Source organism: Pezoporus flaviventris, unplaced genomic scaffold (assembly GCF_033815535.1).
Source record: "Pezoporus flaviventris isolate CSIRO_AGI_PZ_B2104156 unplaced genomic scaffold, CSIRO_AGI_Pfla_v1 ptg000031l, whole genome shotgun sequence".
Lineage (NCBI taxonomy): Eukaryota > Metazoa > Chordata > Aves > Psittaciformes > Psittacidae > Pezoporus > Pezoporus flaviventris.
This window is the reverse complement of record NW_026892579.1, coordinates 34,744,710-34,767,501: the sequence shown is the minus strand read 5'-3', so window position 1 is coordinate 34,767,501 and position 22,792 is coordinate 34,744,710. Positions and strand designations below refer to the sequence as shown.

The 22,792-nt window shown below is 42.5% G+C and overlaps 2 protein-coding genes across 12 annotated transcripts in view; one reads left to right on the top strand and one right to left on the bottom strand.

Annotated features, from left to right (window-relative positions):
* Positions 1-20,881, bottom strand: part of ERICH1 (glutamate rich 1) — an 87,134-nt gene extending 66,253 nt beyond the window's left edge. For 5 of the 6 annotated variants that reach the window (XR_009744609.1, XR_009744611.1, XR_009744608.1 and 2 more), the window contains exons 1-2: positions 20,853-20,881; positions 2,826-2,999 (exon numbers count right to left, since the gene is read on the bottom strand). Coding sequence is in view for 2 of the 6 variants with exons in the window: in XM_061460708.1 (XP_061316692.1) it covers positions 2,826-2,999; positions 20,853-20,874 (196 nt within the window). In the remaining 4 variants the exon portion in view is untranslated. Of the gene's footprint in view, positions 1-2,821; positions 3,000-20,852 lie in introns of all 6 variants that reach the window. The other variant, XM_061460709.1, reaches the window with a different exon arrangement.
* Positions 20,882-21,139: 258 nt separating this feature from the next.
* DLGAP2 (DLG associated protein 2) overlaps positions 21,140-22,792 on the top strand; it is a 463,247-nt gene continuing 461,594 nt past the window's right edge. For all 6 annotated transcript variants that reach the window (XM_061460679.1, XM_061460699.1, XM_061460675.1 and 3 more), the window contains exon 1: positions 21,140-21,320. In XM_061460679.1, the coding sequence (XP_061316663.1) occupies positions 21,303-21,320 (18 nt within the window). In that variant the 5' untranslated portion in view covers positions 21,140-21,302. The remainder of the gene's footprint in view (positions 21,321-22,792) is intronic.

The following is a 22,792-nucleotide window of genomic DNA, read 5'->3' as shown; positions in this document are numbered from 1 at the left end:
TTATAAGCTTTTCACTAAAGATATATTTTCAGTGCCCAATGCTATAAAATCACAATGTGTATATGACTATTCATGCAGGACCTCCTTAAATTTAAATGAAACCACAGTCAGAGAAGAACTGTTAAATTATCTGTTGGTTTCATAGATGGTAACTGGTTTCTCTTTTTCCTACAAGTTTATCACTGCAACCCTCTTCAAGGCATTTTTTTGTTTTGTTTTTCTTAAGTATACATTTGTAGAACATCACTCAAGGCAGAATCCCTTCTGTACTACCATAGGATTTGCTTGTCTCCAGCAGAAAACAAGCTCAGTCAGTTTGCTGTTAATTTTAAGAACATTCTTGTTGCTTCACTGTGAAAATTCTAAACACGGAACTGTTCTTTTTGCTCCATGTTCGTTCCCTTTCCCATGAGCTACATTTTTACCTGTATTAGGATTCTGAATCAAATGCTTTTGTTTAATTAACTTGAATATTGTACTAGGAACCAGGTATAAAAACCAAAATAACAAAATAATCAGAAAATTTATTCCCCCCCCCTACCCCCACACTTCCTGTTTGCTCCTACACCCCCTCATGAGTTTCAACTCCAGCTGACTTCTGGCCTTATAATTCCATTCCAGCATACTCAGGCTGTATTTTTCTGTATTTTTCTTTGGTAGCTAATAAATACCCACTCTGACCTTCTCTGTACTTCTTTTGTGTTGTAAGGGCCCAGAACTCCCTCTTAACTGTTTGTACTTATGGCAGGTCTCTGATATCACAGAGTTGTTCATCCAGACTATTGTGAAGAAAGAGCTGCATATGAAAGACCTTTAAGAAGCCACCTCCAAAAGGGCTCACCTCACATCACTCAGGAGCTCCTTTTAAGCTGAGGCTTTTAAGCAGCTCTCAGCCTGAGCTAGACTGCAGCCATGCCTGTGCCTGGGCACATACCCTAATTGATGCACACTCTGACACAGACTTTCCACAATGGCTTGACCTTGGACCTGCCTTGTCACCATAGACTTGCCTGCTGTCATGGGACAGCTGCTGAGCCTGGTTACTGTTACCACACATGCTCTGCTGTCCTTTTTCAGGTACTGTAGGACCGCTTCCATGGTGCTGGCACAGCTCCTGTGCCTGTCTTGACCCAGCTAGCGTTACCTCACTTTCTCCTTGCTGTTCCCTGACACATCTGAGCTCAGTCAAGCATTCTGCCACAATTGCTTAGTTTTCTGCATATCAAAATGAGCCATTCTTGTGCTTTGTAGAAGGTAATTCTTGAAGATCAACCAGCTCACCAGAGTTCCTTTGTAATTCAGACAAGTGCTCCATCTGATGCTACCAAGCAGAACCCTGAACAAGACAAGTATCTGGTCTTCCATAGTACAGGGTTGTTGTGGTTTAAACCCTAGCCAGACAGCTTGTTCACTCACTTCCAGTGAGTGGTGCCGGGCTGACAGCAATTGAGGCCTCCCCCCCCCGGAGCTCTCCCCTTCCCTGCTCCCAGAGGAACGGGGAGGAGGATCGAAAGAGTGCAACTCCTACAGGTTGAGACAAGAACAGTCCAGCAACCAATGTACAACACAAATCACTACCACTACCACCAACAACAACGATAAGAGAAAATAACAAGGGAAGAGAATACAATACCACCAGCCAAGAAACGAGTCCCACCTGGAAGCCCGTGTCCTTCCAGGTAACTCCCAGTTAACCCCCACCCCGGGCATGACTTGCTGCGGTATGGAATACCTCTTTGGCTACCCTGGGTCAGGCGCCCCGTCTCTGCTTCCTCACGGCTTCCCCTCCTCCCTGGCAGAGCATGAGCCTCACAAAGTCCTTGGTCAGGGTAAACATCACTTAGCGACAACCGAAAACATCGGTACCACCAGCACTGTTCCCAGGCTGGAAGTCAAAGCACAACAGCGCACCAGCTACCGCGAAGGAGAAAAACCGAGGACAAGGGTTCTAATCCCACCACTTATTTTGCTCACTTCTTTCAGGACTTTAGTCTCCTGTCCTGGGCCACATTTGCAATCCTTGTTTGTTTGTGAGGTTTAGCTGAGCACCTGCTGTAAAGAAAGCTCTTTGTACTCTCAGGAAAAACACCTTTTTATTTCAAGCCAGTTTAACGACCTCTTTCAGTATTGGCAAAATTTGGGTTTAGATGAACTGCAACACAAAGCAACTCACACTTCTATATATACTTGGTGCACAGAGCCTTTCACCCACAAGTAATAACACAGCTACCTCATTTTGCAACTCCTCCATCTTTTGGCATAGCATCCACATTTTACAACCCATTTGAAAAAGGACTTTTACTTATCTGTCAAAATACTCATGTACCACTTTGATTGCATAAACAGACATAAAATAATGCTCTTCAGCAGGGTACATACCCTAACAGAACATAGTGCCTGAACTGATGTTTGACTTCTCTTGGGTTTATGCTCCCCATGGGCCTTCTGCTGCCACATGAGGGCAAGACAAAGCACTGTATCACATATTCCCACTAATGTTTAGGAGTATCTCTAATAGCAGAGTTCTACTAGTATGAGTAATTTTCTCACTATTCCACAGACATTTCACCAGAGACAGTTACAGGTTATACTGAAGTTTTATATTAGCTGCTGCTGAACGCTGCATTCATGCATATACACTGTTTCTTGCCTTTCACAGGACTTAAGCACTGACCTCAAGTATTTTAGGTATTAAGTACCACTAGAGCTTGTATTCAAGTTTTTCTGTGGTATCAATAGATTAAAAAAGTAGATACTACACTGTTCTCATGACAAGTAATTATATTTAAAAGTGTATTATCAGAAAAAAGACTATGTAGTCTCACCTTGAACTGATTTGCAGGATGTATCAGTTGATGTGCTAGCATCTGCTGAAGTCTGAACATTGGATTCTGAGCCCAGATTTCCAAGAACAACCTCCTCTTTTCCACTCAAAGTATGCACAAGAGAAGATGATGAAGTTTCAGCATAGAGTCTTTTCAGTACTTTACCTATGAACACTGTGGGGTAAGAAAAAAATATTTTAAACAGAAAGAAATGCAGTGTTTTAAAAATAACTGGAGACAAAAAAAACCCAAGTAATTGATACAAGATAGTTTCCCTCCTATTTCATGCAAGTCTGTCTTCAGTAGTCCATACCTCTCACAGGCAGAACTGAAAATAGTACATTAAGAGTCCTAAACTTCAGTCAGAAAAGCAGCTTCAAAACCCCAGAGTTCACTAGCAAGGTTACATTTAAAGTCTTCTATTTGAATACGTTTTGGCAATAAATTTATGCAGTACATTTACAGACTAAACATACATATTAATTTCTTAAATTTCTTTTAAAACCTTCCTACACAAGTGTTATAAGGCTGCTCAAAATGCAGGTCTCTTCTGGCACAGAGGCACTGCAACTGAATCACTCGTTAAAATCAGTAAACTACAACTTTTCAATCACATGGAAAAACTAGAAGTAGACAGGAGCAGAAACACATGGTAACCCAATTATTTCTACAGAATTAGCAGTATTCTTATACGCCTCTTCCTCTTATGGGCCCCTTTCTGACGACACTGGCAATCTGCTACTAGTTACTCAATGCAAGCATCACTTGATTAAAGAAAACTAATACATGCAAATAATATAAAGACGATAGTTTTGTTGATGAGTATATGTATGCATGCACATCTCAAACACTTGAAGTTACATATAAGAAAATATCAAGTAATACTAAGAAAGTTTTTATCTATTGCAAACATCCCCAGTTTCATGAATTCTAATCAGTCAAGCAGATATTGTGGGACGGGAGGAGGAGGGTTAGAAAAAAGAAAAAAAAAAGAAAAAAAAAGAAGAGAGAATTGAAGAAAAACATGCTCTCTAGACTCCAATTTTAATATACAGTGTATGGAGACTATACAAGGAAGTCCGTGCAGATTCTTAACAAAGCAATTTTGCCAAGAGAAAAGGACTTACAATGTTATAAAAATGGCTCCTACTGCAGCCTAACAGAAGAACATACTATCATCAGGTAACTGTCTTCAATAAATTGCTTTCCTTTACTACTGAATAAAATCACCTTCATCCTTGAGCCACCAGTCCCTGATGGACAAACTTTGTCTCCACGTGTATCTTGGTGATATGCTTCAATAGTCATATAAATGACTATTTATGGGGGAGAATGTCTTGTTAGACATTTTTTTTAACTCTTACTAGCATACATGAACAATTTTTGCTTGTGTCCAATCTCTTGAATAATCATAATATCATAAAAAAATCAATCTCTTGAATAATCATAATATCATAAAAATCATGAACACTTTTTGCTTGTGTCCAATCTCTTGAATAATCATAATACCATAAAAATCAGTGACCTTATGAAAGGCCTATGGTAAGGTGTAAGCCTGAAGAGATACTTGTGCAGAAAGCTTGCGAAGCCTAAATGTTAGTTTTTCTACACATCATTCAGTGACATGAAAATACCTGTGACAAGCTGCAATGATGCCCTCCATCAAGTAAGCAAGCAAGCACAATCAATTTTGAGTTATGGGTTAAGACTGCTGTTCAAAGACAGACAGACACTGACACATTACTATATTCTTTTCATAAGATTCCCTTGCCAGGATATTCTACAGCTAGAAAAACAAAATCCACAATTGCTCTCCTCAGAGGACAACTAGAGAAAGTAGGTAGAAACAAGCAATATAATAAGACGAAGTTAACTGCCCTTTGCAGATCTCGAACTCTAAAGCAACTTATCCTAGAGGTTTATCCTGGATCCTTTCCCTGAGTACTGCTACTAATATTGCAGCATTTTAATGAACTCCAGTAGAGCCGTTACTAAATGTCATGGTTTGATGCTGGTAGGCAGCTAAGCCCCACACAGACACTTCCTCATTCTCCCCCATCCCACTGGAGGAGACAACTTGTGGGTTGAGATAAAGACAGTTTAATAGGTCAAGGAAAAGCCATGCACACACGCAACACAAAACCAATTTATTTACCACTTCCCATCATCAGGCAGGTGTTCAGCCATCTCCAGGAAAGCAGGGCTCCATCACATGTAAGGGTTACTTGGGAAGACAAATGGCATCATTCTGAATGAGCCACCCTTCCTCCTTCATCTCCCCTTATTATATGCTGAGCATGATGCCATATGGCATTGGATATCCCTTGGGTCAGCTGGGGTCAGCTGTCCTGGCTGTGTCCCCTCCCAATTCCTTGAGCAGCCCCAGCCTACTTGCTGGTGGGGTAGGGTGAGGTGCAGAAAAGGTGGTGACTGTGCAAGCTCTGCTCAGCAATAAACAAGACATGGTGTATTATTAACACTGTTTTCATGACAAATTCAGAAAACATAGCACCATCGTAACTGTTATGAAGAAAATTAACTCTAGCACAGCCAAAAGCAGTACATAAATTAACATTCAAGCACTTCTATTGAGGAAGCTGTTCTTCCAAGCAAACGATTGAGATACTGATGAATCTATACATGGAAACACATTTTCTCCAAATCTGCTGAGAGAGCCAGCCATCTCATAGCTACAGTGGAGTTTATGCTCCCCATCTGGAAATATGATTTCTCTAGTTATCTGTTCAGCTATCCCCACCAAAAAATAAAAATAAAAATCACTTTTTCTTTCCTTTTTAAAATATAGGGATTATACTCACATTATACACACATTAGCATCGCTTCAAAAAGCAATACAAAACCAGTTTGAAACATTCATTCCTTCTCATTCACATGGGGCTCTCCCATCTCTAATACTTATTGCTTCAGAAAGCAAGCTGAAATAAAGCCTGCCTTTGGAGGCTGTGAATACTGAGGAAATTACTCTTTCACAAAACCTCTCTTGCTTAGAAAGAAGTATTTAGATCAGCTGCAGTGATCTTCAGCAAAGATGTGGTTTAGCTGCCAGTCCAAAGCAGCATCCAGTCATACAGGCTGGAGCTCTCAGCAGACACAGGAAGAAGCAGCTGGCTGCAGTGGGAAAGTTCTTTACTGATGCAAAGCTTTCACACCTGTGTCAGTGCATATCAGCACTGCAAGGTTGGCTCCTAAGACAACTAGCAATTCCCAACCACCACAGCAGAATGGAAATGATCAGCAGTGACAGGTAGGCATCACAAGGTCCCTGTTTAGAACCTGATGTATTTCAAGCTTCTGAAGACAGCAGGAAGCCATGCATCCCAGTACACCTTCCTTGGGAGAATGAAGGAAGTGTTGCCACTAGAAAGCAGGTGACAAAACCTGACTGATTCAGTCTGAAGTATTTGGAACCCCAAGTATATATATTCTAGCCTGAAGAAGAAGAAAAAAAGTGTCTTCTTGCAGCCCAAAACTTTTTGAACAAGTTTGTCCTGCGTATCAATGAACAAGAAAATTAGGCTCTGAGGAATATCTCTCCTGCCATACTCAGCAACTTCACATGCTCCAAAGAAGCACTCTGCAGTTAAGAGACTTGGAGCTGAGCTACCAAAACATTTTTCAGATGACAGAGGATGCTCTTTCCTCAGGGTCTTATTGCTGCAATTACTTAAAAAAAAAAAAAAAATTCTGTGATGTCCCTGAGCATTGGCTTAACCACAGGAGGTTGGTCTTGTCTGATGCTACAGAGCAGTTGTTCTGCCCTAATGAAAATGATGCTTAACCTGATGTCTTTGGCACTATGTGGGATTAGAAATTAATCCATCTGGTAAAAACTGCTCAAAGCCTTAAAAATAACTACCTCTTGACAGGAGATTAGCAGCGTAGCAAATTCAAGGAAAAAAGATCCACCATCAGAGACATATCTAAGCTATAGGATTTCCAAAGTGGAACAAGACTTGCTCTCACCATACCTGGGGCACAGCCAAGTACATATGGTTATTTGCTGCTGTTATTTTCCAGTCAACATAACCAATGGAGGATCTGTGCAGATTCATGTGGGCTTTCAAGAGACCAATCTGGGAACACTTTTCCAAGCAGACTGATGTTTCAAAACAATCATACACAATTGAGACATGTTTTTAAAAAGACCTCAAGAAAAGATGAGGGAGACCGCAAAAGAATGAGGGATACACTATCTGGAGTCAGAAGCAATGAAAATTGCCACATGTAGATACAGCATTAATGCAACAAGGTACGAGGCAGCAAATTTAATATATTCTACTGGATATGTTTTTGAGGACATTCTTGAAAATTGTATTCACATATTACAAGACCTGGTGTTCCAGTCCGGAAGAAAAAGAATACTTTGAGGTGAATTATCTCTGGAACATTGCCTTGAACCAAACAGGAAAGAAATGTGAACAGCAGTAAGAAGCAAATTACACGGGAAAAAAAGGAAGCCTTGTTGCACAGACTACTGCAGATACATATCTCAGAACAAAGTAGCCTCTGGAACTAACAGATGGAAACCTGGAGTGAGAGAGGAAAGCAGATAAACTAAGCTGTTTAGGGGCCAGGGATGGCAGTGATGTGGATACAGCTGAAAGCAACACAGAATGTTTATTAGCATTAGTTCTGCGTTGCTTTCAACTCTTCTTACTTCCCTATAAAATCTGAGACAGCAGATGGTAATCCAGTAAGTTTTATAGGGAAAGAATTAATGATAGGAAGACTCCAGTTCACCCAAACTACTGTAAGTCTTTAAAAACTACCACAGCAGCTTATCGTGTCTCTATTTCTCTGAGGTTTAATTGATAGCTCATTACTTTCAGCCTACTGAAGACTAAAAGTGTTTTCCAAGTTCTTCTGCAATGTGAAGAAAAGTTTCCTCATAGCTATATGTTACTGAAGGAAGACATAGCTCTGAACACCCGGTAACGTGACAACTGGAGGAAGCTCTACGCCTCTATGTTAGATGAGATGGCCCATGGACCACCATGTTTTGGAGTTCTGCGTTATGATAGCAGACTTAGTTGCTATTTTAGTTCCAAATAGAGTGGATTCTTCATTGCTGATGACTCCAGAGTCCAACCACAAGTACAAATAAAACTGTAAAGAACTTTTTGCCACATTCAGTGTGCTTTTTCACGTCCAGGAATTTGACAGGCCTTCAATACAATGGCAGATTTTTAGCATTGAAAACAAGACACTGAAGGTGAATGAAAGCAAGAGAAGCATTAGACTTTTTATAATCACCATCTAAAAATGACTTTGTGTTCTGAATCTACCTGGATTTGATAGATATCAGACTGTGTGTTCACATGTATGTGGTGGGGGGGGGGGCAAGAGTTGTGCATGCTATACCAGTTTTGTGGAATAGATGGAAAACAGTTCAAGATTATACAAAGGAAACTTCACAGTGTTAGAGCTAGGCATATGGTCAAAAGGACGTACTGCACAGTAATAATATTAATAGAAATACCTGGCCCAAATCCTGAAGGTTTAAAGACAATCTTTGCTCCTTTGCTGTAGGGAAAAAACAGGCTCCAGCAACACTGTTTCCATTAATAAGGTTATGAAGATTAAAGAGAGAAATATAAGCTTATGGACCAGTGGGTTTTTTTTAGCCTTGTGGATTTGGAGGGGCTCCATACTTAGGGGGACAAGCAAACATTCCTAAATGGAGATTACTAAAATGGAGGTGACTACAGATGAAATCTTGTGTTTCAGCAGTCATGAGAGAGACTGAGCCACTAGTGTGATGGAGGTCACATACTATGACAATGTGATTCAAGACCCTATTTGGGCAAGTATTTTTTTAAGCTGAGATAGGAAAATGAACAACATTCATACATGAGTCTCAAGAGATCTCACAAAACCCCCTGTACAGCCTTAAGCTGGCTGTGTACAAACCAGCTGAACTCAAACCTAAAGTAGACATGGAGAAAAGCTTTTACAATAGCCAACAAGGCATAGAACAGCAAGGAGAGCTTGGGCTGTTCAGTGCAAGCAAACAAATGCCAAAAGAATTTTAAAGGGTAAGTTTATATTAGACCATGACACAAAAATATTAGAAACTAATGGTGAATGAGAATTTCCAGTCTCAACACACTGATGAGCACCTAGAAGTATTGTAACATTCTACTAAACGAACAGGGAAAAGCAAAACACTGTAGAGAAGTCTCTTATATTGAGCTCTAACTCCTACAAACACTGCAGGGCTGACTGCAAAAAGAAAGGACTAAAACCAACTACACTGAAGACTGCTTTTAATACTATATTCTTCGTAGATCACTCCAGGGTTCCTTACATTTGGTTACTGACATGTATACAAACTAAGCCAGAGACCAGATGTATGTGATCATATTGGATCCTTTTATTTGTTTAAAAAAAAGTAGACAAAAAGTTATCTTAGTTACGACAAAGGTCACCAGGGAAAGTTTTCCTAACATAATGGTGGATCTGTTACAAAAAGCAGATTTTGTACATACATTATACATACATACATTATATTAATTATATATTTAGGCCATTGTATGACAATTTAGACCAAAAAGAACTTAAAGCTAGCAAAAAGGAGTAATCACATGTCAAACAATACCAGGTGAATTGACTTTCATTAGGTACACTACGAGGGACAAGACAGACATTCATAAAGGAAAAAGTTGTAAGTTATACCCACTGCTCGGCTGTTGCTTTTTTATAAGCTATAAAAACCACGTCATCTTAATGCATTAACCAAGACCTCAAACTTCACTTTCTGCTTCAGTAGTTCCTAAGGCACAGTCATGCGTAAGGACAATTCGCAAAAAATGCATAACATGACCCATTTAGAGCATTAGGAAAAGATTTTCAAAGTATCATAGCTGAATGGTTTGGGTTGGAAGGGACCTTAAAGATCATTTTGTTCCAACCCCCATGCTACGGGAACGGTTGTTATGGGACACCTTCCAAGAGACCAGGCTGCTCAAAGCCCTGTCCAACCTGGCCTTGAACACTGCCAGGGATGGGGCAGCCACAGCTTCTCTGGGCAACATGTGCCAGTGCCTCACCAGCCTCATAGGAAAGAGCTTCATCCTAATATCTAATCTAAATCTACCCTCTTTCAGTTTAAAGCCATTCCCCCTTGTCCTACCCCTATATGCCCTTGTAAAAAGTCCACCTCCAGCTTTCTTGTAATCCCCCTTTAGGTACTGGAAGGCCACTCTGAAGTCTTCCTGGAGCCTTCTCATCTCCAGGCTTATCAACCCCAACTCTCTCAGCCTGTTTTCATAGGAGAGATGCTCCAACCCTCAGCTGTAGCTCAGCTTCCTCACATTAATCCCACTGACATCAAATTTCCCACTTAATAAAAGGAAGTGTAATTTGGCTTAGTGGCAAATAACACACTTTTAACAGCCAACAGTGGATGATTTTAATTTGTAGAGCCCTTGTGCATTCATTCAAATATAATTATATTTAAACGCATGAACTTTTCTCACAGCATTATCAAGAGCCTATGCCATTTTACAGTGAAGTAAGTGGGTACTTCCATAGTGTCAAAAAAAAAAAAAAAATCCACTGAGGTCTTGTGTCTCAGACATAGAGGGCTGTAAACACAAGACAAAGAGAGTAGCTGGTATATTTCTGTAGCTGGAAGAGAATATTTCAGTTGGAAGGGACCTACAATGGTCATTTAGTCCAACTGCCTGAAGCAGGAAAAACTCAATCCTAACAGATTTACAAACATGAAATGCCTACATATTCTAGTCTTGTCTTTTTATTTAATTTCAGAAGTGAAACAATTTTACTTTCCAGCTGAAAGCATGCAACACTATGAAAATACCCAGCCTGTATGTAATTGAAAGCACTAAATGTTCCTACTGTGCAATGAGCTGAAGCTACACCAGAAGATGTATCTTTCCAGGAATTCCTCAGTGACAAAAAAGAACCAGTATTTTCAGAAATGAGGACAAGTTACAATAGGTACAAAGTAGTTCCATAGGTAATTCTTGACAACTCATGTGTGGAAACAGTAAAGTGCAAATACATCAGAAAAACTGAAAAAGCACCAGGTCTCTACTGTCTGACATAATATAAACAAAGCAAAGTATAACTCCAAGAAATAGAGTGCAGAACACATGCTGGCTTGTGATACAAATTGTGAATATCCAGAATATTTCTACTACAATTTTTTGAGAAGATTAAAAAGTCTCTTTCAAACAAATGCACTGTTTGGCATCTCTGTATTAAATTGACACCACTGACTTTCTTATGTACATAAGCAGACTACCCACAAACACACATTGGAATAGCAAGGCAGATTTATAAAGGGTCTCCTGGGGTTGACAGCATGATTAAAACTCAGTTAATACCACAGACTATAACAAAAGCATGTTGAATAACTAAACAAAGTTCTGAACAACATCAGAAGTGTTCCTGTCCAGCTGAGTGTAGGAGGCAACAGTTTCCTCAAAAGCACTTATGTGGAGAACACTTGCCACATACTTCTGGCTACTTGCCATGCATACTGTAAGCACCCCCACCACATTTCTCAATTGGTTGCCTTCTGCCTACTCAGATCCAACTTGGGCAGCAGCAAGAATAAAAATCAGTGGCATCAAGAGCACTGAACACATTAGAACTCTGTGAAGCTTGCACATTGCCCTACTTGGTCTATCTCTCCTACAAACATAAGTTTTCTAAAAAGGGAAGAGTCAGGAATTTCTTCTGAAACCATTCCATGTACAAGATGTGTTAATACACTATTTCTGCTAAGCAGAAGAAAAGAGCACAGCAGAACAGAAGAGGATGGAAAGAGCAGACAGAATGATAATCCACATGAAGAACATATGGACAAGGCTTCATTAAAATGTTCAGTTCATCTCTGCTAGTGCAGAATTACTCTCTGATATTCAAAAGGATTTAAATCCTTGAAGTCTCTTTTCTTATGAAAGTATTACATCTCCTACAGAGGCCATGAAAGTTGGTCATAAAAATCACAGAATGGTTAAGCTTGGAAGGGACCTCTGGACATCATTTAGTCCACTAGCGCAGAGTAAGCTCAACTACAGCAGGGCCTTCCCTAGTTGGGCATTACAGTTTCATTGCCTGGATAATCTCCTCTTCCCTAATCACAGATGGACAGTCAGCTCTTGACCAGAGATGCTCAAGGGGACCACCTGAAAAACAGTGGCTCTTGAAAGAGAGAGACCTGGATTTCATTAGGACCCAAAGCAACAGGGTGTAAAAGCATTTTAAGAGACTGCTACATACAGAGAATGTTAGCCAGACTGCCATTTTTACCACCTAGCAGGTGGAAGACTTATGATAACTTCTGGCTAGGAGCTACTGTCCATTCCCTTAAGCCGCTCCCCACAAACATACTTGCCCTTTAACCATACAGGGAAGAATTTCTTGTTTTAGGTCTTTGGGATTCTTTCTGAAGGAGTTGCTCAGCTGGCCAAACTGATGGAAAAAAGGTCTTTGCTCCGTATTTTTTTTTTTGTCTAATACACAGTGATTCTATGTATAGCTCCGTAAGTCTCAAAAAGACAAAGGCACCTAGTTATATTGCAGAAGCTAGGGGCACAATTCAGGTAGCATTTATGATGCCTAATTGTAAGCACATGCAAAGCATTATACTCTGTTTTTACACATCAAACAGTTCTTCAGATACCTAGCGTATTCAAGGCACCAATTCTGCCAAGCAGTCACCTCGTGTCCGAGATGTACTCAATACAGATGATACTGCAATGCATATAAGCCCTCATTATAGTCAAAGGAAATCAATACATGGTATCTCTGAGGATAATTAGATTTATTAATCTTGACCCAAATTTCATAATACAAGAATAGCTACACACGCATTGCTCCCCCAAAAACCAAAACCTCCAATTATCAACCCCCACAGCCAAAACCCCACTAGCAAAACAAAAAAGATGTAGCTGAAAGCTCAAAGACCCCAGAACCATTGCTAAAAGTGGCAGAGACCAGAGGCCTGGATTAAGTCAAGAGTATGTGTATGTGCACATCACACACGTTCTAGCACTGAGGGCAGTGACTAGCTTTTTAAACGTTAACTTCATGAATCTTTGAGTAGAGATCACTTAGCTGCAGAGAAGATTCCCAGACTTGAAATATCAGTTCAACAGCTATCAACAGATTAGCAAACAAAGTAAAATAGAGTAATTAACTAGAACAAAGCATTCCACAGCAGCTGAACAGGCTATCATTTTCCCATTCCTCCTTTCCAAAAATGTTCAAGCTGCACAAAGATATGAAAAAAAGAAGCAGCATGCAGTGACATGCAATTACATCCTGTATAGCCTGAGAGTTCACATCCTAAGTGTGTATCTTATATTTAAGAAGGGATGCTTCAAGTCAGAAGAAAGAAAATGGAAACATAATTTTTCTGCTATGAATGAGGTCAGCTTTACCAAGACTGACATACTTCCATTCTGCCATAGATAGAGTATGAGCAAACCCAAGCAAAGCACTGTCACCGGAATAACAAAATTTGAGCTATCCAAAAGTGAGAAGAAACATGAAATATGCAGAATTCTAGCTGTGGTGAAAGTGCAGTTTCATATAAATAGGAATGGGAAGCCTCCAATTTTACAGTATTTTGCTTTGTGTTCAGTCTGCAAGCAACCCTTATCTTGCATTGAAGTGATGGTAACAGGCTCTTAGGAGGGTAGCTAAAAGACAAAACAGGATACAAGTAAGGACATAAAATTCAGGCTGAAGCTGGCTATCTATTGGAAGAGGCACTTGTAACCAAACACAGAAGCTAACATCTTACATGATCTTGTGTTTGGTCAAAGAAGATGACATTCTGCAAATTATCTACATCTTCAGTTTTCACACGTCAGATTTAACTGCATGTATCTGTGTATTTATAGTCCTTGCTTCCAAAGAGCACTATTATTCTCTTAGATTCTTTCTTGAGAAAGATACAAAGTAATTTTTCAGCTTCAGATTTCAGAGTGGAATTCACTTGCTCATTAAGGCCAGAGAAAGCACTAGGCTATCTTGTCTGAATGACTGGAAGAAGTAATTTTACACATCTACCCAAACTGAGACCTAACAACTTGTGTCTTAATAGTTTAAATTTATTTCAAAAGACTGAAGAGCCTTTAGGAAGTGGAGGAACTCAACAGCTCACATTATTCCCCCCCCCCCCCCCCCCCCCGTGCTTAATTACCTTTAGCATAACACACGCACATGCTGTGTTTATTACATTTGCAAAGCTTGAGGCTTTTTTGGCCTTGGTTGTTCTTCTGCCTCTCCCTACTATATTAAGGAATCTTGTATTAAATAGTAATTTGTTCCCTGTAAATATCTCTCTACAGGTTAGAAACTCTGATACTGATGAGTGTCTTGGTCTGGAAGGCACAGTCTCTCAGCCTCATATACCTTACTTTTAACTATCTGCCTTTGCAAAGAAAGCACTTTTTGAACAAAGCCTGTTTGCCCCATTTCCCCTGCAAGCTATTATCATCTGGGTCAGCAGATGTCAAGGAGGGTGGGCTGCCTGTTTTTCTTATTTCTGGAACTACAAAACTATGGAATTAAGACTGAGTAGGAATGCCATGGTGAAATATTGATATCACAAATTATTATTTTTAACTTGACTAGCTCCTTACACAATCTTTCAGTTCTACTAGCCTCATAAGACTTGAATGACAGCTTAAAGGGAAAAAATTGTACAGTTTTTGACACAATTTCTACATACAAGGTGGGAATGGTCCTCTTTTCCAGTTTTATAACCATTGACACTCCATGTAACATAGATTGTTTTAACTGCTAAAGCTATTATTGCATATTTAGTGGGATAAAGGAGAACCCACATGTACTGTTTGAGAATCCAATAACAGAGGGATTTACCTGTATTCAAGGTCACATGAATTCTGTGCTTGAAATATTAGCTATCAGCTGTCTGCGTTTCAGTATGGTTGCTAACCAGAACATCACAGGGAGCTGCACAAGAAGCTTAGATGCTGCTACACATCTCATGTGTAATACTAGCTTCGCAATATCAAGGTTTGTCTCAAGACCTCTGACATTCTCACTGACACAGCATATATTGGTGATCCATGTACCATTAGAACATAAAAAACAGATGCTAATTGCCGACACTTTACTCCTGTCATTCTTCATTACAGCTGGAGAACCACATAGCATAAAAATACGCCAGTTTTCTGCTCTAATATTGTAGTCCATAAAACATTGCTCCATTTACCTTTCCAACTAGTGCCGATTTTTAAAACATATGGAAAACCACTTTGCTATCCAATACTCGATAATATACCATTCTCCGACCTTTGAGGCAACTTTTGAACAAGAGCAACTTAAGTATATAGCACATGTTAGTAGGGTAGAAAGGAAGGAAAGGAAAATAATACAGCGATTACATATCCCACATTTATGTATTCACCTAAATTAAGGAGTGAGTGGCAATGGGAGAGTGATTTACCACTCAAAGATTGAACTTTGTGCATGCAGGCCAACACAGTTCAGAGCAACTGCAGATAAAAACCAGTATGTTATTCACTACAAAGAGCAGACATTTGTTTTCTCTTCTTAGCTCAGATGAAACGGATTCAGCTTCACCAAGCACAATCTCTGTGCCACACTGCAGTTTCAAATCAGTAAGAATGGTGTTAAATCTGTCAGCAAATTCTGCATGACTTTGTAGTTCAATGAGAATCTGACTAATAGATCGTGCCATCCTGTCTCAACAAAGGCTTTAGAGATCTTTCAGTAGGCCACCTTAATTGCAGCCACAAGCTCCCAGACATCTCATAAACTTGACATGACAGAGATGATAAAAACCTATATAAACATCACAGTGAGAACATCAGGATTTTGTTCTAGCTGTTCATAAGAACCCTGTCTGCCTTGTAGAGAAACCTGGGAAAGTGCTGGGAAAATACAGCATCTTCACCATTATTTCAATTTGTACGTGCTATCCTTTGTTCTAAGCATCTTTCACAATACTTCACAATACATTTCTCATACTGCACCATCAGCCTGATCTTACCCAGTGTAATTAAACAGACTTCTCTCAAAATATCTAAAGATATCTAACCCACCCTTAATAGAGAAGCTCAACTTTGCTGAATATTACTATTAATAATTATTAATAATAATTCTGGCTACACGATGTTGGGCCAGCTCTAAACCATGACTGTAAGCAACTTCTTTTTCCTCTCTCTTCTGAGACAGATTTGGGGGGGAAAGAAGAAGCAGGGAGGGTGCAGCTGTGCACTTACAACATCACTGGGCACCAAGGCCAGCTGCCTGCCAGCACTGTTGGAATCTTTCTATATTTCAGAAAGTTGAAATCTTACTGCAACCTAAAGAACTTTTATCCAGATGCAAACAGCATACAGCTTGAAGTGAACATCAAACTACACCACATACATGGGTAGTAAAGTTAAATGTTATGGCAGATGCTGGGGTTAATATGGAAGAGACAGATAGTACTATAATGGCCTAAAGCACTGCCATAAGAATAGTTGAAAACAGTTTTAAAAAAGTAATTTGGAGTTCAGATTACTGAAGAGAAAAAAAATCTGGAAACTTTAAAGAGACAGCTTGGTCCCTCTGCTCTTATGAAACTAAAATACACTAAAATATAAACTCAATATACCAGAATTTACAAAACAAACCATGAAGCTGGCAGGGGTAATATCGCTGAGCACACGCAGAAGTTCAACAAGACTGTGTGTCATTTAAGTTTAATTTAAAAGGAATCATCGTAAGTTCATATTATATAAAATATAAATACAATTGAATGTCTACATAGCCTTCTTCAGGGAGTAAATGTATCATCCTTTGAATATTTGATTGTAACATAATATCTAGCAATTTTTGTAAGCAACTCCACATATATGCACAATACAAATCAGTATTATACCCAATTTCCATCATTAAAAAGGACTGTATATTTCAATGAGAGAGAACTTTTTTTTCTCGTTCTAGTCATAAAGGAAATTTTAATGTAAGCTATTAGGCAACCCTCAATAGCAACGCAAACTTCCTAGAGAATAGTTTTCAATCTTTTGAACTAAAGTCAAATGAAAACACAAGATACCACACATGCCTACCAGAAATCACAAGCTGCACTGGCCTCAGCTGGGGTTGAGTTATTTTGTTTCATTGTAGCTAGTATGGGAGTTGTGCTGAAAATATGGGATTTTGGATTTGTGCTGGAAACAGTACTGACAGTACAGGGATATTTTAATTACTCCTGAGCAGAGCCTGAACATTGCCAAGGCCTTTCCTATTCCTCACTCAACCCCGCCAGGGAGTAGGCTGGGGCTGCTCAATAAGATGGGAGAGGACACAGCCATGACAGCTGACCCAAACTGACTCAAGGGATATTCCATACCATATGACATCATGCTCAGCATATAAAGACAGGAGGAATAAGGAAGAGAGGGGCATCCAGAGTTACTTGTCTTCCCAAGTAACTCTTACGTGTGATGGAGCCCTGCTTTTCTGGAGATGGCTGAACATGTGCCTGACAATGGGAAGCAATGAGTGAATTTCTTGTTCTGCTTTGCTTGTGTGTGTGGTTTTTACTTTACCCACTAAACCATCTTCATCTCAACCCACAAGTTGTCTCAATTCTGCCCTCCCTATTCTCTCCCCCAGCCCACTGGGGAGAGCAGCTGTGTGGGGTTTAGTTGCCAGATAGAGTAAAACAAGGAGACAATCTTAACTTTAGATTGATTGCTCTGAGGTATACCATAAATTCCAGCAATCTACTGATAAATTCAAAACTAGTGTTGACTGAAAGGCACTGCACACTGATTGTTTAAAAATTTAAAATAATTCCAAACCAGCACACCAAAATGGCAGATCCTTCCCCACCTACAACCTTCAATAAATAACACAAGTACGTACACTCGTTACTCAAAACATCCTAGTATGTTTAAGCAGAGTCCTATCTATCTCTTGTGGACCATCCCGCCTCCCTGGAAAGCAGGTAAGAATGGCTCCAAAGCGTAATTTCTAAAAAGAAAACAACTAAAAACCCCAACTCCCTCCCCCCTCAAGAAAAAAAAACCAACCAAACCAACAAACAAAACAAAACAAAAACAACCCCCATCCACCCAAAACACAGAACCCCAAAGGCCACATGGTATCAGGCTCCACATACTCAGCTATGTGTAAACATGAGTTACCCTCAGACTTTATAAATACATTGTATCTATTATTTCTTCCTCTCCTTTCATTACCATTGGACTTTCTTCTTGGTTAGGTTTCTCATCCAGACACAATGTTGAATTGAGCAACAAAAAAAGGCCTAATGTTCCCCCACACTTTCCCAAAGGTTTTAATGGCAGAGTCAATTACACTTGGTCTAGTGCAACCTCTACATTTAATCACAAACAAGACATCTGTGATTTATTCAACTACAATCCAAATACAATTTATGTCTTTAAGCTGAAATAAATCACTGCTGAGAGCAACATACACTGTTAATTGTTTGAGGGGTGAGGGGTGAGATTCCTCTCCCAGAGCAAAAGAAAATAATGTTAGGCATCAAATTCCATTTCTAATCAGTATTTCCCTTACTGATAAACATATATGCATGAAAGAAAAAACATCCACCCTAAAAACCCTGGGTTTTAACCTTTTTTTTTTAAATTTTCTTTCCAGAAAAAAGCCTCAAAGTATTTTCCAAAAATTGAGTTTAATTCCCTCCCTCAAAAAAAAAAAAAAAAAAAAAAATTCAAGGTTCTTGTGGTTTTTTTGCAAAAATGAAGCTGTTTAGTATTAGATATGGCCATTGAAAAAGCCAAACCAACAAAGCAACAAAACCCTAAAACTAAGGGATTGACATCTCATTTCAATCCTTATTACAGGTATAAGCTTCCTGCCCCAAACAGATGAAAACAGCACTCCTCTATGCAATATTCTCACTGTTTAAACTCCTGCTACTGTTGTTACCCATGACTATGAATTAACTGTATTTAATTTCCAGTTTAATCTCTCAAATAGGAAGTCCCTGTAGTACCACTAGATCACCCTTCATACAGCATGCTGACTTTTGTATCACTTCTTACTAACGGTTATGGTCAATAATGTGTCCTACACCCATACCAGTATCTTAACTCTACCTTTCAGCAGCTGGAGTGCCATTCTGCAATCCTTTACGACAGCATTACCTTAGGGCTCTACAAACTTTCAAGCATGAGTACTACAGCCTTAAAAATGCAACTGATGATGTTTTAGCAGCTATAAATTCTGAATTCAGCTGTTCTGGAGAGGATAAACATCCTGTCAGTAATGCATATAATGACAACTGCTAGTAACCCTAGCCCTGTTATCAATCAGTGGTACATGAGCAACTAAAAAGCCCAACAAAACTCAAAAACCTCTGCACTCTCAGAATGCACCTGCCCAACTCTTTCCTTACAAAGTGCATTTCACTTACCTGCACTGCTGACTGTCTTTCTGCTATTTAGTTTCTCTCTAGACCCAAGACCTACAAGCTGTTGATCATCCCTTTACTCTGTATTATAGTCCAGCTGAGTACAAAATAAAAAAAAGTGTCAGTGATCACTTGTAATGCAGACAAAAGTTTATCTTCAGCATCTTTGACGTACTCCTATAGACAGCAGCAAAATCAACCTTCAAGAGAAGCATCTAAACCTTCTTTTTCAGCTTTTTTTGCAGACACCTGTCTTTTTGAAAATGTATATAGTTTCACACAACATAAAGTCAACAATTTCCTATTTGCTATTTGCTACAGAGGCTGACCAGATGAGGTTGTAAACTCTTCCAGTTTTCTTACTGCATCCCTGGTGACCACATGGCATCACGTCATTCTATTCCTTGCTGTGTTTTCTTCCCAATCTTAAGTCATCACTTCTTAGAGTGGCTGAAGAAAATATGAGTGTTTCCTAACTCTAGACAGTAAACACAGTCACTCAACATGATAATTTTAACTTTCTCTTCTACCCTACTGAAACAAGTAGCTCTTTATTTGCTGATGGGTTTTGAACAGTTAGAGTGCTTTGGAATTTGTTTCCCCCCTTCTCAGTTCTAGAGTCACCATTTATTTCCAAATGAATGAACTCACTCAACTCCCCTTCTCCTACAAGACATCAACCTGAAATCCTCTGGTTTTCCTCAAAGGAAGTAAAACTAGAAGGAAAGCAGCTGTTCCATCTTGTCAACCTCTTATAGTGCAGCTGCATCTAAAACACAGATAACACTAGTCTGTTTTTATAGTTCCTTCAAAATTATCACTAGTTGCAGTCAGCCAGAGCAAGCAGCTTCAACTTTAACCCTTGCTGTTAAGTCTCACCCTCATGTTGTTCTCACACGAAGGAACCGAGTTTCAGGACGCTGGAATCGTTTGGAAACTCAGAAGCCACAGTCACTACAGTAGGCAAACATTCAACTCTTACAGCTCAGCCCTACTCAACGCCCCTTAAGGAGAAGATTTCACTTAAAGAACACCTGTATTTTCATTATTGCATTCTTATAAAGCCATGTCTTACAAAGGCAAACCAAACAGACGTTATGCGTGGACAGAGGAAGGCTTTTCTTTTCTTTGCAAGCACGGTACCATAGTTATTTCGGAAATGTGCTAACTCGCTTTCTACAAGCCAAGCTCCGCGGTCATTAACAACGAGTACACACGCACACCTGAGAAGAGGCGCTCATCTTAAGGCACTCTGCAATTAAGAGAAGCAATTATTTACACTCCCTCCCCACGCCCAGGCAGCAACAGGCAGCACAGCAAGAGCCCGGGGCCCTGCGAGGCCGGGGGTACCGGACAGCAGCTGCTAGGAGGGCTCAGACACTGAGGCCGCGCCCCTGTCGCCTCTCCCGCCCCTTCCCCAGCTTCACCTCAGGGTCCCTCCCGCGGGGAGGTGGTTCCAGACCCCCTCCGCCGCGCTCCCCACCCGCGGGGAAGTACCACGGTGCGGGCGCTGCCGCTAACCGCCGCCCTGCAGGCTCCCACCGCGCCCGGCGCAGAACACCGGCCCCGCCAGGTCTCACCTTCCCTCCTGCTCAGGGACATGGCCCCTGCTAGCGGCCCGACCGGGCCCCTCCAGGCGACCGCCCCGAGCTCGCGCTCCTTCCTGCTCGCAGCCGTGCCTGTCCGTCACCGGCGCCGGCGGCGCGCCATTGGCGGAATGGGCGGCAGGGGTGTGCCCGTGGAGTCGGCTGGGACCGCGCGGCCCCGCCTCTCGCTCCCTCCCTCCCTCCCGCCCGCCCGCCCGCGGTGGCCGGCGCGGTGCCCGCGGGCTCCGGCAGGGGGAGCGCGGCTGCGCAGAGGCCGGCGGGCGGCGGCGGCGCCCCGGCGGGGTGAGTGGCGCCGGGGTGATGCTGGGCGTGCGGCGCTGCTCCCGCCGCCGGTCCCGGTCCCGCTGCCGGCCGGGCGTCTTCTTCACCTGACCCGGCAGCCCCCGGCGCAGCCCGCGCCCGCCGCGTTAATAATGCACTAGAATGTCAGCGCTGAAAAAGGTACCGAGAGGCCGAGGGACAGGAGGGCAGAGGGGAGGGGGCCGCCGTCAGGGCTCGCCGCTCGCGGGATGCCCCTCTCCACCTCCTCAACTCAGGAGCGGGGCTGCCGGTGCCGCTGGGACCGCCGCCGTCGGGGACCGGTGCCTCGGCAGCGCGGGGACGGCGCGCCGACCGCGCCGTCGGTTGTGGTGTCCTCTCCCAGCACCGGGGCATCCCGGCGCGGTGCCGGCCGTGGTGGGGTCTCGCCGTGGCGGGGTCTTGCTTCAGCACAGCCTGGGCGGGACGGTCTCGCGGCGGGGCGAGCTGCGCCGTCCGCGGCGTGCGGAGTAGGGGAACGGGGATGGACGGACGGACAGACCGATCTTCGGTGCGGCCGGTTTGGCCAGAGAGAGCGGCGGGGCAAGGGGTGCTGCGCGCGGAGCCGGAGTACAGGTGGCAATTTAAATTTGGGGAGTGAATAATTCTCGGGGCTGCCCCGCGAGGAGGGGCCGGGGGAATCGGTGCTGCGGCCGCGCCGCCGCCTGCACTTATAACCGCTTTTCCCTTCCTGGCAGCCGCCCCGTGCCGCGGAGGACACGGGCACTTCGAAAGGGCCGCCCTGCGCCCCTCGAAGGGAGGGAGGCGGGCGGACCCCGCGCCGGCTCCACGCATCTTCCATGCAGCGGACGTGCAGGGCGCGGCGCGGCTGGGGAAGTCCGCGGGAGCGGAGGCTGGCGCAGGGCCCGCTCTGAGCGCGGTCGCCTGGGCTGTCGCGGGTGGGTTTCCCCTTGAGGAGAACTGTGTCAACAGCCAGCTTGGCTGAGTCCCCCCCGCCCCTTGAACCACCGTCTGCCGGAGAAATTAATGAATTAACCGGCATCACCGCAAGAGCGCTGCGCGGTCCAGCTCTCCTCTCGGCGCGGAGCCGCGCACCGCCCGGCGGCCGCCACCTCGGGGTGGTGCGAGAGCACGCCCCCCCCCCCCTCCCGGCTCTGTGCAGTGCAGGTCGGGGAGCGGGGGGAGTCCTCCGGGAAGCGGGGAATGCGGTATGGACTTTCTCCTACGGCCCCTCTTTCTGTCGCCTTCGTAACCTAATTCTGACACTGCCGGTGCCCTAGTTCCGATAGCGGTGCCGGTGCGATGGAGCGAGGCAGTAACGCATCTGCAACTGCTTCGGCCCCAACTTCCCTGAAACTTCCAAGGGTTTCTAATCTGCAGCAGTTTGCTTCCGAATGTGTTTCAGTACGGCACAGGCTCACACCAGCTTAATGTGCCTTGGGAGCAGATGGTATTTGAATCCCTTCCAAATTAAAGCACTTCAGGACGAGATCAAGTGCTCCAGTCACTCCAGGTGGTGTGAACCCAAGAACAAGGCTGAGAAACAAAAGTGCCCTTCTAGATACCGGAGGGATTTGTCTTGTATTACTGGGTGCTTCGGAGTAGCATCACGAGCAGAGCACTGGCAAAATTTGAAACACTGGGTATCTGTAGTC